This window comes from Artibeus jamaicensis, unplaced genomic scaffold (assembly GCF_021234435.1).
Source record: "Artibeus jamaicensis isolate MK-2021 breed Jamaican fruit bat unplaced genomic scaffold, CSHL_Jam_final contig_956, whole genome shotgun sequence".
In the NCBI taxonomy this organism is placed as follows: Eukaryota; Metazoa; Chordata; class Mammalia; order Chiroptera; family Phyllostomidae; genus Artibeus; species Artibeus jamaicensis.
The window spans coordinates 516,848-533,165 of NW_026522021.1; the positions used below are offsets into that span (position 1 = coordinate 516,848).

The following is a 16,318-nucleotide window of genomic DNA, read 5'->3' on the forward strand; positions in this document are numbered from 1 at the left end:
CACTAAACCGTGACCTTAGCGGGGCAGAAACTGACCATGTCTGGTTTGCTCACCAGGGAACACCCAGAGCTAGCACAGTGCCCAGCCCCTGGGGGGAGCTTAATAATTGTGGACTGGATGCTTTATAAAAGGCACTTTGCATTTTTTTAAATATCAGCTTTATGTAACTATCATTCAATATACCTATTTAAAGTGTACAACGGTTTTTAGTGTTCACAGAGCCGTACCACTATCAACTTCAGAACCATTTAAACCCTACATCCACTAACTGGTCACACCCCGTTCCTCTCTAGTCTCCCTTAGTCCCTGGTAACCCCTCACCTACTTTCCGGACATTTCACAGACATGGAATCACACACTGTGATCCTGGGTGACTGGCTTGTTTTCCATGGAGTACGGTTTGGGGGGAGGGGGCGGAAACTGGAGCCCTGGCACCGCCTGTCGTGGGCCGTTCTTCTCACTCGGCTGACTCGTCCTGCGACCCTTCGTGATTGGGCAGAACTGCAAACTGGTGTCCAGTCTCCGGGGAAAGCAGGGTCTCTCTTTCACCCGGGACACGCGGCACATCTATCAAGGGGGCTCAGGGGCCAAGCCCTGCCCACCGCCCCCTCCTGCCACCAACCTCTGTATCCTTGGCTGCAAACAGCAAAAACCAGCCTTGGAGAACTGGGCGGGATAGGATCGTTCAAGAGGAGATCCGGGAGCTCCTGGAGGCTCTGGGGGCCACATTGGCAATCCCGGCGCAAAAGAATGCTGCGTTTCCTGGTCCCACCACTCCAGTTCCTGGCTCGTCACCTCTGGGAGCTGGGCATGGTGGCCAGGGCACCCAATTCCTTGTCTGGTGCGGGTGCATGCCTGGTGGGCACCCACTCTGGCGACCGCAGCAAGAGATGGGCCGTGCGCAGGGAGCTCAGGTGTGGCGAAGGGCCGAGTCCACCTGGAGCAGGGATGCCCTGCTGTGACTCCCTCAAAGACATCAGATCGGTTCTGCTGGCTCTGGGGACATGCGGCAGGAAGGCAGTGTCCATGCAGAAGGAGCGTGTGGCAGGAGCTGAGGGTCACAAAGAATGAAGACCGTCCCCCGTGCCTGGAGGCATGGGGGGCTTATGCTGGTTGGCAAGTTCCACTATAATGAGAGGATTTTCATTAAATGCTGGGCGTTCCTCAAAGTTTTGCTGGGGTTTGTGCCTTCTGGGAAGTCCCCGGGGCCAGCCTGGGAAAGCGGGGGGGCCCCAGAGATCAGCCCTGGGGCGTGTTGCACCCCAGCCTTCAGCCTCAGTGTTCACGTCTGCATGGTGGGCACCCACAGCTGCTGTGAGCAGCCCTGAGAGGAGGGATTGGCAGGGCTGATGTGTAGATGCTCAATTAATGAGTTTTTATACTTTTCTTTGAGATATTTTTTGTTATTTCAGAGGAAGATGAAGCTGTCACTCTGACCATTGGTGGCTGCCACCTCAGGGCTTCCCATCTCCTCCCCCGAGTGGTGACATGAGGACCCCTCTGTGGAGCCGGAAAGAAGCCGGGGCTCAGAAAGGCCTGGCCAGCTCCTGCTGGGGCGCCTGCAACATCCCCTACTGCACCGGGCCTGTGGTGGAGAGTGGGGCAGGCTCCACCTTCTCAGGAGGGACCGGAATGAACCTGGAGCAGAGGACGCAGCCGCCCCAGCCCGCACCCCTCCCCAGAGGTGGGGGAGGGGAGGAGTGGGGCGTCGTCGTCGGGGGAGGGGGCAGTCGCTGGGCACTCTACATCCTTGTAAGACATCAGTCCTGGAGACCTGGCCCGGAGACCCCGCAGGCCGGCTGAAGCCCGGCCGGGTCCTCAGGAAGGGCCCCGCTTTCCGGGGACGCACACCCACTGTTGTTATAAACCAAATCTGGTTCCTCACAGTTCACGAGTTGAAATTGTAATCACCAGTGCCTCAGAATGGGCCTTGGAGAGAGGGCCTTTGAAGAGATAATTAGCCCTGGCTGGTGTAGCTCGGTGGACCGAGCATGGGCCTGCGAACCAGACAGTCTCGGTTCGATTCCCAGTCAGGGCACATGCCTGGGTTGCAGGCCAGTTCCCAGCAGGGGACACACGAAAGGCAACCACACATTGATGTTTCTCTCCCTCTCTCCTTCCCTTCCCCTCTAAAGATAAATAAATAAAAGCTTAAAAAAAAAAAGAAGAGATAATTAAGGCCTTTAAGGTGGGCCCTAGTCCAATGACCCCAGTCTCTTATAACAAAGAATTAGGACACAGAGGCCGCATGGGAGGTGGCAAGAGGAAAGCCGTCTACAAGCCAAGGAGAGAGGCCTCAGGAGAAACCCACCCTGCCCACACCTTGAACTTGGACTTTCAGACTTCAGAACTATGAGAAAGAAATTCCTGTTGTTTAAGTCTCCAGGTCTTTAGCGAGTTGCTACTCTGGCCCTGTTCCTGAACGGCTCACCCTGGACCCTTGGCCCAGCCTCCTGGGCCGCCTTCTCTCTGCCCTGTAACCAGAGAGGCCCCGAGCTGCTGCAGCCCTGTCCTGGCCCGCCCCTTCTCCCCCACGCACTGGTCTCTGCTGGGGTGTCCCTGACCCCTGGAGACAGCCCCAGGCTCTGAGACAGGAGCCCAGGGTTGCCCCTTTATGCCTCTTTGCTGTGAGCCTTGCCCACCTGCCTAGCCTCAGCTTTCCCTGAAAAAATGAGAGAAGATCTCAAGGCTCCTTTGGCTCAAATCCTCCAGTCCCAGTTCCCTGAAACCCCACTCCCTCCGGGTGACGCAGGCCTGAGTTATCCATAGGAAAGAATGTGTTGCTCTTGACAACCATGCTTCCCCCCCTTGACTTCTCCCTCTAAGGGACAGAGAGGAATGTCCCATTAATCATCCTGGCCTCTCCCTTCCCTCTGCTCCCGGGTGGAGGGGCCCAAAGCCCACAGGAGGATTCGTGGAAATGCCAGGCTCAGCTCTGCCCACTCAGCCCTGTGCACGAAGCCCTGTCCTTGCCGGAGCCCTAACTCCGTGGGACCAGGGCGGTGGGATGGGGTGGGGGCTGAGGGTGGGAAGATGGGCAGGGAGGGCAGGGAGCTGAGAGTGGGCTCAGGCCGTTGGACAGCTGTGGGTGCCTCTTCCACATGGGGTCCTCTGCTAAGCACAGTGGGGGTGCAGGTAGAACCGGGCACAGAAAGTACAGTACAGAGGGAGGGGACCTGTGGTGGGAGCAACAGGGCAGGTTTAGAATTAGGGTGGGGGGGGCCAGGGAAGGCATCTGACCTAGCTTGAGGGGGTGGCTGGGGTGGGGGGGCACCAGGGGGACTTCCTGAAGGAGGCGATGTCTGAGCATAGCAGGTTTGTTGAGGGGCTCAGGTGGCTGGGATGAGGGAGTCAAAAGTGGGGAGACATGGCCTGGCGCAAGGCGTGTGAATTCCTGAACACCACCCGAGGAGTTGAGCAATGCAGAGGATGTCCAGCAGAGGAGGGGCAGACCGGGCTTTAGGAAGGTCTTCCATGGCCAGGCTGGAGCGAGCAGCAGGGAGAGAGGAGCAGAGTAGGGAAGTGGCCTAAGCTGGGCCTTGGGTTACAGGGTCTCTTATGAAGCCCCCCAGCTTCTCCCAGGGTGAGCATGAGGGTACTGGGGGTGCCTGGTGGGACTGGGTTCCACCCTCCGCCCCCAGACAGAAGAACCGCGGCAGGAGCATCCAGGCACTCGTTGACCTGAGCCACCTGGACTCTAGTGTGGGGCAGGGGACTGAGCTTCAGGGGGCCTCCTGTGCATGTCGGGATGGAAAACAAATTTAGAGAGGCTCCTTGCTGCCACCATGCCTGTCCCTCCCCTGGATGACTGTAGTGGCCTCCTCACTGGCCACCCTAAAGCCCTTACCCCCTGTATCAGGTTGAAGAGTGTCCCCCAAACTTGTGTCTCTCCGGAACCTACGGATGTAACCTTGTTTGGAGACAGGCTCTTCACAGTTAAGATGAGGTTGTGCTGAGATTCAGGTGAGCCCTAAACCCAACGTGGCAGGTGCCTCTATAAGAAGAGGACGTTTGACCACAGAGACAGACACACGGAAGGAGAACAGCATGAGAAGCAGAACCAGAGATTAGGGTGATGCTGAGGAGCCCCAAGGATGGCCTCGGCCACCAGAAAAGAGAAGAGGCAAGGGAGGGCTCTCCCCCAGAGCCCTGAGCGGGAATGGCCCTGTGACACCTTGGTTTTGGACTTCTGGCCTCCGGCATTGTGAGAGGATAAATTTCTTTTTCTCTGAGCCACTTGGCTTGTGGTCCCGGGCTACATCAGCCCGGGAGATGAAGACACCGCCCCTGCCGGCCCCAGTCTGCTATCTCCACAGCAGTCTGAGGGATCCTGGCCGCACCCTTATTCAGCTCCAATCCCACATTGGCTCTCATCTCTCCCAGTGTCAAAGCCAAAGTCCTGACAGCAACTTGCATGGCCCCATGCTGCCCCTTGACCTCACTGACCATTCTCCTACCCTTTTACTTGCTCCTTAATTAATCCTACATCACACTGGCCCCTGCAAACCCATCACCACTGAGATGCTCTGTGCTTGGTCCCACAGGTGACCCTGGCATTGTCCCCACCCCTGTGTGGATACTGCATGTCCCTCCAAGTGGCGTCCCTCCACCCTTCCCCTTGAGAGGGCTGACCTGTGGCTCACTCTGGCCGTAGAATAGGACTGTACTGATGCTGCACAACTTCTAGGCCTAGCCCTTGAGAGGCCTGCCAATTTCCGTTTGTGTCCTCTTGGGGTTCTTGCTGCCACATAAAGAAGCTCGGGCTGGACCACTGAATGCTGAGCAACCTTATGGAGAGAAAGAGTAAGGGAGAGAGAGGTGAGGGAGGAGGAAGAGAAAGGGGAGGGGAGGGGAGGGGAGACCATGCCCAGCCAGCCCTCAGTTGTTCCAGCTCCTCCAGACATGTGATGAAGCTGAGCTCCCAGATGGACATAGTTTCTTGTGCAAGCCCAGCTGATGCCATGCAGAGCAGAAGAAGCACCCAGCTGAGCCCAGCCCTCCTGCAGAATCGTTAGTAATGATTAAATGGCTGCTAAGATGCCCAGAGCCTGGCACAGTGCCTGGCCTGGAGCAGGGGCTCCATGGTGGCTGGCTGGAGGGGTGAGCGGATAAAATGCCTACCCTTTTCCCAACCCCAACTTCTCCTCTAGAGCCTCTGCCTGCAGTCCACGGCCACAGTGGTCCTGTACGTAGCAGATGCTCACTAAACAGTGTGTCAGTTGCACTGAACGTAACAACTGAGGAGGCCTCAGTGTTCTGGCCTCCAGCTGCCCAGTGTCCAGGTGGAACGATGCAGACCCGGAGCAGGAAGGACCTGGGGTCTAGGCTCAGCGGATTGCGGATGAGCCAGAGCCTCGATATTCTGAGATTTCACTGAAAAGAGGCATTCACCTGCTGAAAGAGTTTCTGGTTTATGTGTTCCACGTGTATGAGGTTTTAACTAGACTGGAAGGGTAGTGAGCTGCCTGTCGTGAAGGGTGCACAAACAGACCGGGAAGGGGCCAAACCATCAGGCAGTAGAAGAATTCAGGCCCAGGGCAGGGTTAATGAACTGCGAGGTTTTCTCCCCTTGACATTAGCACAGACGGGCCTCTGTGGGGTCTGGTGAGTGTCCCCAAGGCCAAGCCGGTGGAGGGGGAAGACACTGGGTGGCCTGCAGTGCCCTTCGCTGCCCAGACGAAGTCCCAGGCCACCCATCCGGGGCCTCTCTTCACAGTGGAGGGGTGGGGAAGGCCACTTCTGTGTCTCCCTGTGCACCGCCCAAGGACAGGGTGCGGTGGTTGCCAAGGAGCCAAGACCTTGTTTGGGGACACAGGGCTGGGTGGGCCGTGGGGAGCCTTTCAGTGGCTGCCCTTGTGAGGGGTTGAGTGGGAGCCCCACCCTGTCCCATGAGTCACCCCAAAGGTGCACAGGAAGGTAGGTCCTCAGGAATAGACTAGATTCCCAGGGCTTGGCACGCCCTCCCTCCCTACACCTCGGCCCACTCCCTGCACCCTGGGACTTACTGGGGCTGGGGACATCTGGACCAGGCAGAGGGGACACAGTAGGGAGGCTGGCCTCTGCCCAGAAGCCATGACATTCAGGTCATCAGCCTGATGCTGTAGAGCAAGGTGGTGCCCTTGGGTCACCCGGCCAGATGCACAGAGCATGTCCACATGAGCAGGCAGAACAGTGGTTGAGCACAACCACTGCGCCGGACCCTGGGCTCAGGGCCAGGGACGTGGAGGGGACTGAACAGACCTGATACCTGCCCTCAGGGAGGCACGCGGGGAGAAGAGACCTTCACCAAACAATGAGAGAGCGGACCGGCAGCCCAGGACTGTGGGGGACCCTTTATCCTGTGGGAGAGCGAACCACAGAGTCAAGTTACAACGGCTGAAATGGCCCAGTTCTGGTTCACGGAGAGATGGGTGATCGAGGCGAGAATCGGAGTCTGAAAACGAACCTGAAAGCACACACACACACACACACACACACACACGGCACAAATGTCTTCATGCCCCTGAGTTTGTTTCCCAAATCCGAGCAACTCCGGTTTCCGGTGTCCACTCCCCGAGGACAGTGACAGCAACAGTAGCTCGTCAAGGCTTCTGTCACCCCCAAGCTTGTGTGAAAGCCCAAGGCTGGCCCAGGCTAGGAAAGAGGCCCTGGGTGGAGGTGGGATCTTAGGCCTTGGGTCTGTCCTGGGCCCCTGTCACTGTTGTCATTCCTGCCACACAGTGGCACTGCTGGGAGTGGCTACCTCTGAAGACATTGTTATTCCCGAGTGGGGGCCAGACCCTTGTCAGGGACTGGAGGGGAGCATCCCACAGCTTGCCAGCTGCCTGGCTCCCCTGGTGTCACCTGCAGCGGCCCCAGGATGAATGCAACTCCAGGGAGGACTCCCAGAGCCCTGGGGTCCGGGAAGAAGCTCTCACACGGGCACCTGAGGGGAGGAGCGGAGCCAGCCGGTGCCCCAGCAGGCTGCGGGTGTGAGCACCCGATACGGACGGGAGAGGGGCATGGAGGGTTGCCCACGCCATGGCGTATGACAAAAATAGTATTTAAAATCAATAAGGAAAGGACTAGCTTTTCAGTATTTTTTTTTTCAGTATTTGGGGGTTTTATTAGGGCTTCATGAAACCATTGACCCTTGGTGATTATTTCAACCTCCAGCCCCTCTCTCTTCCCTGGAGACAGGAATCAGGGGCCGGAAGTTCCCTCTGCAAGCAGCCCCCGACCTGAGGTCCTCTAAGTGATTTCCAAAAGTCACCTCTTTACGGTGTGGGGGAAAGGGGTTTGTTATGAAAAACAAAAAGCACGGATTTAGCCCTGACCGGGGAGCTCAGCTGGTCAAAGTACCATCCCAATGCACCAAGGTTTTGATGCCTGGTCAGGGCACATACAAGAATCAACCAATGAGTCCTGGCTGGTGTGGCTCTGTGGATTGAGTGCCAGTCTTTGAACCATAGGATCTCTGGTTTGATTCCCGGTCAGGGCACATGCCTGGGTTGTGGGCCAGGTTCCCCAGTAGGGGGCGTGCAAGTGGCAACCACACACTGATGTTTCTCTTTCTCGCTCCCTTCCCCTCAGTCTAAAAATACTTTTAAAAAAAGAATCAACCAATGAACGCACGAATAAGTGGAACAGTAAGTCCATGTCTCTCTCTCTCTCTCTCAAACCAATTTTTTAAGACTATACTTTCAGGGATCATTTCTATAGTTCATTAAAATTATTATTTTTAAGCACGCATTTCACCTTCATCACTCCGGAGCTATTTCAGGCTACAAAAGTGGCCCCTTTAGGAGATTCATGCCTGGTACTGCAGACTAAGGCCTATCACCGCGGCCCCAGGTAACTAACTGATATTGGTCTACACAGCCGACTGAGAAGGGGCAAGGGAGGGTGAGAGGTGCACAGAAAGAGAAAAACCACCAGAATAAAAGCAGTGCTTGTGCAGGGCAGCGACCGAGGAAGCCAGTCACTGTTGGAGAAGGAAGCTACATCGCTTGCCCCTTGGGCGCCTGAGTCTCAGGATCCCCGCAGACACGCTGCTGCCCTGCACAGGAAGTTCCTCTCTCAGTGGAGGCCTGGTTTTCTCATTTGCATAATGAGATTAATAGGAATGCTTGCCCTGCCCACCTCTGGGGACCTGGGACGATGCTGAGTCAATGAGGAAGAGCATACTTTCAAAAGGATGGAGCAAACCCTTCCCAGTTTATGATGTCTGCTTTCAACCACTTTTCAAAAGGGAGAGAGAGAGAAATGTAAATATATATATATTTATATGTAAATAAATATATACTTATTAATATGTCATATACAACACATAATATATAAAAACCTATTATATGAGTATATTATAGATATGTGTGTGTGTATAGATACTAGTGGTGAAATAGCACCAGGTGTTACCTTGGTCCTTGAGTTTTGGCTAAGAAAGGATTCAGAGCCAAGACTGAAATACAAGCAAAAGTTGATTTAGCAAGTCGCAGGGGTAGAAGTGAGCCATGGAAGAAGTGAGCCAGCAGGGGGGTGTGGGCTCTGGAAGCAAGTTACAGAGGGAAAAGAAGGGCCCTTGGAAGTTAGGAGTAAGAAAAGCAAAAAACCCCACAGAAACTTGCTTTGGAGAAAGAGGGGGAGAAAGGCAAGAGTTACAGAGAGAGAGAGAGAAAACTCCTTGCTGAGACCTTTGTGTGGCGCATTTGGATCTACAGGTGCCAGGGGGAGGGTCTCCAGAGAACATCCATCAGCTTTCCAGGTGTGTCTCCTCAGGGTCCTGGTCTCCATGGACTGGCCCGTGCCCATGGAGAGGGTCAGTCCCTGCAGCTGGTCCTGATGTCAGCCATGGCGTCACCCCGCCGGGCCCCGCTGCTTTTCTGGGCCTGGAGCTGAAATGCAACTGAGGCCTGGACGTTAGCTCTAGTTTGACCAAAGCTCTGTCTCTGGCCAACAGACCTGAGGCTCTCCTTCCAGTGTCCTTCGATGCTGATCAGAGCCTCATTGTCCTGAGGGTTCGATGCTTAAGGAAGTGGTCGTGCAAGGGAGCCATGTGAGGCCGACCTGCGGCGTCCGCATTCCTCCTCTCGGAGAATGTACAGAATGACTAATGACATGCCAGCAATACGGAAGGTCAGGAGGTCTAAACCTCATAACCAGCAATATGCTGGGGGGGGCGGTCACCCTGGGGGCAAGGTACCCCCCTGCAGTTGCTGGGGGCTTTCCATCCTGGTGACCATTCATCCTTGGCCTGTTCCCTCTGCTGCTCATGCCCGTCCACTACAGATGTACAGAGAGTAACACTGTACACACACACATACACACACACACTCGGGTCCAGCAGAAGCAACGCCTGCTTAAGTGTGGTTGGTAAGGTAATAATGTGGGCGTAATAATTTATAGTTTTAATTTGAACATTTCACCTAAAATGTCATACGATGTGCTTGAATGTGATGCTGTTATGTTACAGAATTCCATGCTTACAGTTTTGTAATAAAACAGGGAGTTATCTGTGCCGGACCCTGTACGCACAGGGGGAGGGGGATGCAGAGCAAACGCCGCACAAGATGCAGGTGTCCACTGCACTGTATACCTTCAACCTGTCTATGGGGGTGGCCGTTTCTGTGGAGAGACGCTGGGCGATAAAGGAAGACTTTCCACGGCCAGGACTGACCAGGACTTGCCAGCTGGGCCCCAGTGAGACCCACCCATGCCCCCCTCTCTTCTGCACTAGGCAGAGAAGCTCTGGTGATGCTCTCTCTCCGACGCCCACATGTCCGTTTACAATCCTGCCTGTCGGACCTCCCTGTCCTCTAAGTGCTGACTGCGGGGTGACCTGCGTCTGAAACTCAGCAGTGTCGCCTCCATTGTGCAGAAAGGCTGCTCTGTGGAGGACCCTGTGCCAGACACCGGGAGCCCATTGCCCTCCACCTTCCCAAGTAAGGAGGCAGTTTCTGCCTTTGGGGGGCTTTCAGCAGGAGGCCCAGATGCCCACAGGGCTGAGCGCGCTGGAGCACTGCGCTCTTACCATGACCAGAAGCTGGAGGCACAGGCCGGGCGCCCGGGCCGGCCAGGTGACATTTCTAATAGCACCAACGACTGGACTAAAGTTAGCTGGGTCCTACGAAGTAGCGAGGGCCCTCCCGGGAGAGACCGGCGCAAGCAAAGGCGGAGAGGCTACAGGACGCCTGAGGAGGGGGTGCCAGCGGCCTTTTGGCTGAGGGCCACCCCCTGCACTGTCGGGAACCCCCACCCCGGCCTTCTCCCACCCTCTCTGCCTCCCCCCGCCCCATCTGCCTCCCCTGAGCTTTGCTCTGGTTTTGGCCCCCAGTTCCCTGGGGCTGAGTCAATCACTAATGAAACAGAGTAATTTTGTCTCGAGAGGTCTGACGCCATCTGCTAGAGTATCTGAGTAAAGCACAAAAAACAATCAAAAACCGACTAGGCAATCACGTCACGTTGGCAGGAATGTTTTCCTTTTCTGAAGTTCACTGTGATAAACAATTGGCACAGCTTAAGTTTTTTGCAGAGAAACAGTGCATGTGGGCTGGCAGCTAAAGAGGGTGTAAATCATTATAAAAACTAGAGAATATTTGTAATGATTTTTAAAAATTTACGCACTCCCAAAAGGAGATTGAGTTTGGGGAGGGAGTCTCTGGCCAGGTGCAGACAGCGGGCCAGAAGGGCTACTGTTCGAGGCGGGAGCCTGGGCTGGGCTGCTGCTCGGATCCCGGTGGGTGGGGGTCGGTTCGTGCCCACCTGCCTGGGGCCCCATCCGGTCATCTTCTGTGGTGAGGACCGACTGCCCGGCCCTGGCAGTGGCCACAGATGGAGGGAAGAGAGAGGGCAGAGGGCAGGTCACCTGGATGAGGAGAGGAGGGAGGGTGGTGTCGGGGAGCCCCCCGAGCTTGCCCTTGGGTGCGATGCTCTAATTAGGGCTCTGCCCTGGCTGGCTGGGTCACTGGGCAAGGCCCCTTGCCCTCTGCATGCCTCATCTAGAAAATGAGGGTAACCCCTGTCTGCACAGGGGGCTGGGCAGAGCCCTGGCTGCCAGGTTGGGGCTGTTCGCACGAGAAGGTTCCGCAGGGTGCAGCAGGGCATTCCTGGGGCTGCCTGGACGGGGCTGCTTCCTCATCCCGCGGCCCCTCCCTGGCCAGGCCCTCCTAGAGTGGGGGGCGAGGGTGTCTAGGCTTGTCTAGGTGCTGATTGTTCCCTTCAGACCCCTCCCTGGCAATGCCAAATCCATGGGGCCGGCACATTCTGCCCCAAAACCTGCCCAACCAGTTGTTGGGGAGGAGGGGGTACTTGGGAGGGGCAGCAGGAGGTGTGAGGAGAGCCTCCCCCAGCCCTGCCCAGACTAAGGAGCTCCGGGGCTCTGGGCGCTGCAGACAGACCCTCCAACAAACGGCGGCTGCTTGGCCTGGCCATGGGGCTTGGTAGGGGACAGTCTGTGCTGTTGGTGCCACCGGTGCTGCTGCTGATCTGCCTGCGGTTGGGAACAGGCCTGGGTGAGTGAGAGAGGGGCGGGGGCGGGGTGCCCACTGAGCCTCCGGCTTCAGGAGGGTGGGCCTCCCCTCCACCAGCTCCCAGCCCTCAAGTCTGGGGACTGGGTCCTGGGTGGGTCAGGAGAGACAGCCCGCCAAACAGGTCACGAGATGGACACCTATCCCCCACCCCAGACCGGGGAGTGAGTAATGCTTCCTCTCTCAGGGCTTCTCATCTCCGTGCCCCCTGAGCCCCCACCTGAGTTCTCACCAATGGTGCCCCTCCACCCCTCCACACCCTCCTTCCTGTCCCCGAGCAAATGTTAAAAGAAGCCTACAAAAATAGCCCCCAAAGGAAGCCCTGTGGGGGACTGCAGGCATTGTTCACTGTGGGCTCTTAAACTAGAGGGGCTTAGAGATGCAGCCTCCCCATCTCTGCTGTTCCATGCCTTTTCCCTCGTTCAGCAAACATTAAGTGCTTGCTGTGTGCACTGGGCCTCGGAGATAGAACTGGCTGCTCAGGGAAAGGAGTGTTCTAGTACTGAATCTCGGGAGTTAAGTGGAATTACATGGAAATAAATTGGACTGAACTGAATTGAACAAAAGGAGGCGGCAGGTTCTGGAGACTTGTGTATCAGCGCTCTTCATTTTTCTGTGGCTTCCCGGTATCTGGAGCTGGAGAGAGAAGGAGCCCTGCTCTCGACAGGCCCAGGGAGAAGTTAGGGGCTCTGCGCTCCCTGCAACAGCAGGGCTGGGTGTGGGCACGGGGCCCCAGGCTTCTTGTCCTTCCCGGCTGTCCCTGCCCTTTCCCAGATGAGGCTGTAAGGGGCCGAGAGGGAGACAAGTTCCAGAAGGGGAAGCTGCCTTACGGTGGGGGTGGGGGAGAAGTGGCAGAGCACTGGGTGGGGAGGAGAGGGGGTCCAAGTTCTGAGCCAGGACACCGTCCCCCTCTTGGTGACCCATGTCCTGGTTTGAGGTCTTGGAGGGGAACTTCCTCTATCATCTCCTAAACCATCCATTTCTCTCATTGAGCAAAGCAGTCTGGACCATGTGGGTGGAGCTGGAGGGGCTTGAGAGGTGGGTAAACTGAGGCCCAGAGAGCCAGAGCGCGAGGCCACTGGGGACCAGTAGGACTCAGGCCCTCCCTCATCTGAGTCTCGCCCCAGTGAGGCCCGAGACCCCGCCGCCAGAAGAGCGTGCCTGCAGCTGGGGGGAGGGGCCCTGGCGCCTCTGGCTGCCCCCTTTCCCTGGACTCTGCTCATCATGTGGAGACCCCAGTAAGGCAGGGCCTGCCCCTGACATCCCACAGTACCCACCCTTAGTAGGCTCCCAAGGCAGGGGCCAGGCCTGGACTCAGGCCATCCGCGCATGCCCCACAGACACAGAACCGCCAGGGAATGCTCCTGGGTAATGCCTGAACGAAGCTCCCAGGAAAAGCCCTACCTCCTCCCTCGGACTAGGGTGCTCAAGGCAGGGCTGTGCCTTCTCCCTCGGACTGGGCTCCCAGGACCACGTCCAGCCCTGCTCACCTCTCAGTCTGGGCTGGGAGGGCTTGGTTTTCTGGCTGAGCCTCTTCTCTCTGACTCTCACCGCCCCAGAGCACATCAACTGTGTGCCCCAGCTCTCAAGTGCCACTCTAGCCGGGACCCTCACCCAGTCCACCTTCACCCTGGAGCAGCCTCGGGGCCAGTTCAGCCACCTCAACATCTCTGACTTGGACCCCATCTGGCTAGTGGTGGCCCATAGCAACGGTGGGTGCCAACAGGGCAGGCCTTGGCTTCCCTCTGTGAGAGAGGCAGGGGGCGTGCAAGGAGCAGCGGGGGTGGGAGGAGGGGAGGGGAGGTGCTGCCGGGGATGTGGCTGGGGGCTGTCTGGCCTGGTGGGATGTGCTGGAGCCCTGCCCATGTGGCCCCTATGCCCTATGGGGCCAGATGGGCAGGTCACACTCTAGGCCTGGAGACTTCTGGGTGCCCCTGAGGACTGGGGTGGGCCAGCCCCTGTCATCAGAGCCACCATTACCCACCGTCTGACCTGGATGCCACCCTCAGCCTTCCGGAACTTCACTGCCCCACAGAGGGTGGAGGACAGCCCAGTCCCTGCCGACTTCCCCCAGAGGGGCTACTACCTCACACTGATGGCCAACCGGGCGCTCTATCCGAGTAGTCAGCCTGGCAACCAGCTCCGGGTCCTCCGTGTTGGCAATGACACCAGCTGCTTACCAACCACGAGGGGCTGCAACCACCCCCTGCCCGGCCCAGGCCCCTACCGGTGAGCAGCTCTGCCAGGCCCTGCTGCTCCTGCCTGTACCCAGGCCTGAGCCCCGGCAGCCCCCAGCTGGGCGCCTGGGTTCCCTGCACCTGGGGGGAGGCCTGGGTAAATGCCCCTGTCTTTCTTGAGCAGAGGGTCCCTGACGGGAGCCCCTGCCCCCGTGGGTCATTTGGATCCCACAGATGGAATCTCCCCATCCTGGGAGGGACTGGCCCCTTGAGCCACCTCCCCTCACTGAGCGTCACAGATGTCCCGTGCCGGGTGACCTAGTCCATTCCACACACATTTCCCAAGTGAGAACGCTGAGGCCAGAGAGGGTGAGGGATGCAGCCAAGGCCACACAGCTGGGAAATGTCACAGCTGGGACTGGAGCCCCTTCGGGCGAGTTCCAAGGCTATGCTTTGATCATCCAGCCCTGGGAATCCAGGGCACAGACTGATAGGCGCCGGAGCCAAGGGGCTCAGGACCCAGGGACCCTCACTCCCAATGCCGGGTCTTCTGTTCAGAGTAAAGTTCCTGGTGATGAGTGACAAAGGACCTGTGGCTGAGACAGAGTGGTCCAATGACACCCATCTGCTGCAAGGTATGGGGCCAGATGGGCAGGTCCCACACCCAGGCGGAGGGCCTGGGGAGGTCCGGAGGACCGGGCGTGGGCCGGCCCTGTGGGTCAGAGCCTGGGTTACTGTTCTGCGGCTGCAGGCGCCCCTCCCCCAGCCTGGGTGCGGGCGGTCGGTCTGGAGACTGTTCCAGGCCCCCTTCTCGGATAGACCATGTCTCTCTCCTCCCCACACCGCCCACCTGCCTGCCTGGGGGTCCCCTCACACCCCTCAGCCGAGGCGTTCCAGGCTGCCCCAGGGTCCCGGAGCGCAGGTGCTGTGGTCATCATTGCCCTCCTGTCCGTCCTGGTGTCCGTCCTCCTCTCCGTCCTCCTCACCCTGCTCATCTACAGCTGGTAAGTGGACAGGGCCGAGACCTCCTGGGCCCCTGGCAGGGGAGAGTCCCCGACCTGGGTCGCCTTTATCCCCTTCTCCCTCCCTCACGTGTTCCTCAGAAGGCCCCGGCCCAAGCCCCCAGACCAGCTCCCCTTTGCTGGCCGTGCTGGAGTGGCTTTCCCTGAAGGCCAGACATGGGTATTAATTATTGAGCAAGGAATCCCCAAGGTTCCAGAACCTCTTGACCTCTCCCTCCTTCCTGCCCAAGGGTCCACAATTCCTGAGTGGGCACCACTGCTTCCTGGTGGCAACTACTGGAATTGTTGGCGGGGCGGGCAGCCGACATTCCAGCTGGGAGTCACCCAGGGGGAGACGAATCGCTTTTAGACCAAGTACTGAGCTTTGCCTCAAGCCTTTCATCCAGGGCTCAGACACCGGGGCTTTAGTGGAGTGGGCACGTCCACAGGGCCGCCTAGAGGCAGGGGGAAACCTATCCTGGAGGGAGTTAGGGGGGGTGAAGGGCGGGGAGGCGCTGGGGCCGAAGGGTTGCGAGCAGCCAGGCAAGGCCTGGTGCTGATTCCCAGCTGAGGAAATGGCTGCATCCTGAGGCCAGAGGCGGCTGCTGGTGGGTTTTGATTAGGGGAGACAGGCGTCCTGGCGTAAGGGCAGTGGAAGAGGGGGTGTGGGGGCTGGGCGATGGCCGGGGCCAGGGAGGGGAGAGCTGGCTTCAGGCAGCTTAGAGGAGATGTCTGGTTCCCTCTGGCTAGTCCAGCCTGGCTGGTGGAGCCTCGGTGTCTGCAGTGCTCCGGCGCCTGGAGCTCCAAGCTGCAGGCATAGCCCGGGCCTCTGAGTCCTATGTTCATCACTCTCCCCCCACCCTTGTCCCCCACCCAAGCTATGACACCTGTGGGAGCACCTCCATTTCGGGACAAGGGGAGTCGGTGTGCATGAGAAGATATAAACCTCACCACCTGTTCAGCCCTCCTCAGGCCGAGCTGGGCTCCTGAGTGGCTCCGGGGCTCCCACCTGCTCCTCAACCCCTCCCTGGAGCCTGGGCTGGGAGCATGTCCCAAAGCTTCTGGAGCTCAGGAATGAATATGAGAAATAAACGTGCCAAGACCCCTCTGTACATCTGTGCCGTTGTGTAGCTGGCGGCCTCCCCACCTGCTGCCCCCAGATCCTCTGCAGGGTGGGGGTGGTCCGAAGGAGGATGTAATGCCAGGGCTGAGACCCCAGGGGCCCAGGCCTGCTGAGCCATCTAGAGCAGATCAAGCCTGTCTTTGGGCCTCAGTGTCCCTACCTGAAGAATAAGGATAATCACACTGCCCACTGGGCTGAGGTGAACGGGCCGACCCTGCCCTGCGTGTCGGACACTCGCTGCTCCCTTACCCCAGCACCCTCCTGTGCTCCCGCTCTCCAGCTGGCCTCCCCTCCTGGCTGGAGGACTGTGAGCTGTTCATCTCCCTTTTCTCCGATTCCTGCACGAGAGGGGTAGCTTCTAAGCTTCACCCGCCCCTGGGCTTACTCTGGGCCTTGCGGCAGGTGGACAGGAACTGCATGCGAAAAGCTCTATGGAAGCCTGGGCTCAGCCCAGAGTAGACACCAGCCCTGAACCTCACCCAGGCACCCAGCATTTTCATCATCAGCTCCACGCTG

The 16,318-nt window shown here is 58.1% G+C and overlaps 1 protein-coding gene across 1 annotated transcript; it reads left to right on the forward strand.

Annotated features, from left to right (window-relative positions):
* The first annotated feature begins 11,306 nt into the window (after window positions 1–11,306).
* LOC119044702 (uroplakin-3b-like protein 1) lies at window positions 11,307–15,791 on the forward strand. The gene is made up of 6 exons (XM_037139172.2): window positions 11,307–11,486; window positions 13,061–13,213; window positions 13,511–13,730; window positions 14,237–14,313; window positions 14,562–14,682; window positions 15,558–15,791. The coding sequence occupies exons 1-6, from the start codon at window positions 11,405–11,407 to the stop codon at window positions 15,667–15,669; spliced, it is 765 nt and encodes a 254-aa protein (XP_036995067.2). The 5' UTR covers window positions 11,307–11,404; the 3' UTR covers window positions 15,670–15,791.
* The last annotated feature ends 527 nt before the right edge of the window (window positions 15,792–16,318 follow it).

Bases quoted from the DNA above. Each gene is read 5' to 3' on its own strand.
- LOC119044702 (XM_037139172.2), top strand. From the start codon at position 11,405: ATGGGGCTTGGTAGGGGACAGTCTGTGCTGTTGGTGCCACCGGTGCTG. The intron at 11,487-13,060 runs GTGAGTGAGAGA...TCACCGCCCCAG, and splicing joins GCGGTTGGGAACAGGCCTGG to AGCACATCAACTGTGTGCCC. The intron at 14,314-14,561 runs GTATGGGGCCAG...CACACCCCTCAG, and splicing joins TGACACCCATCTGCTGCAAG to CCGAGGCGTTCCAGGCTGCC.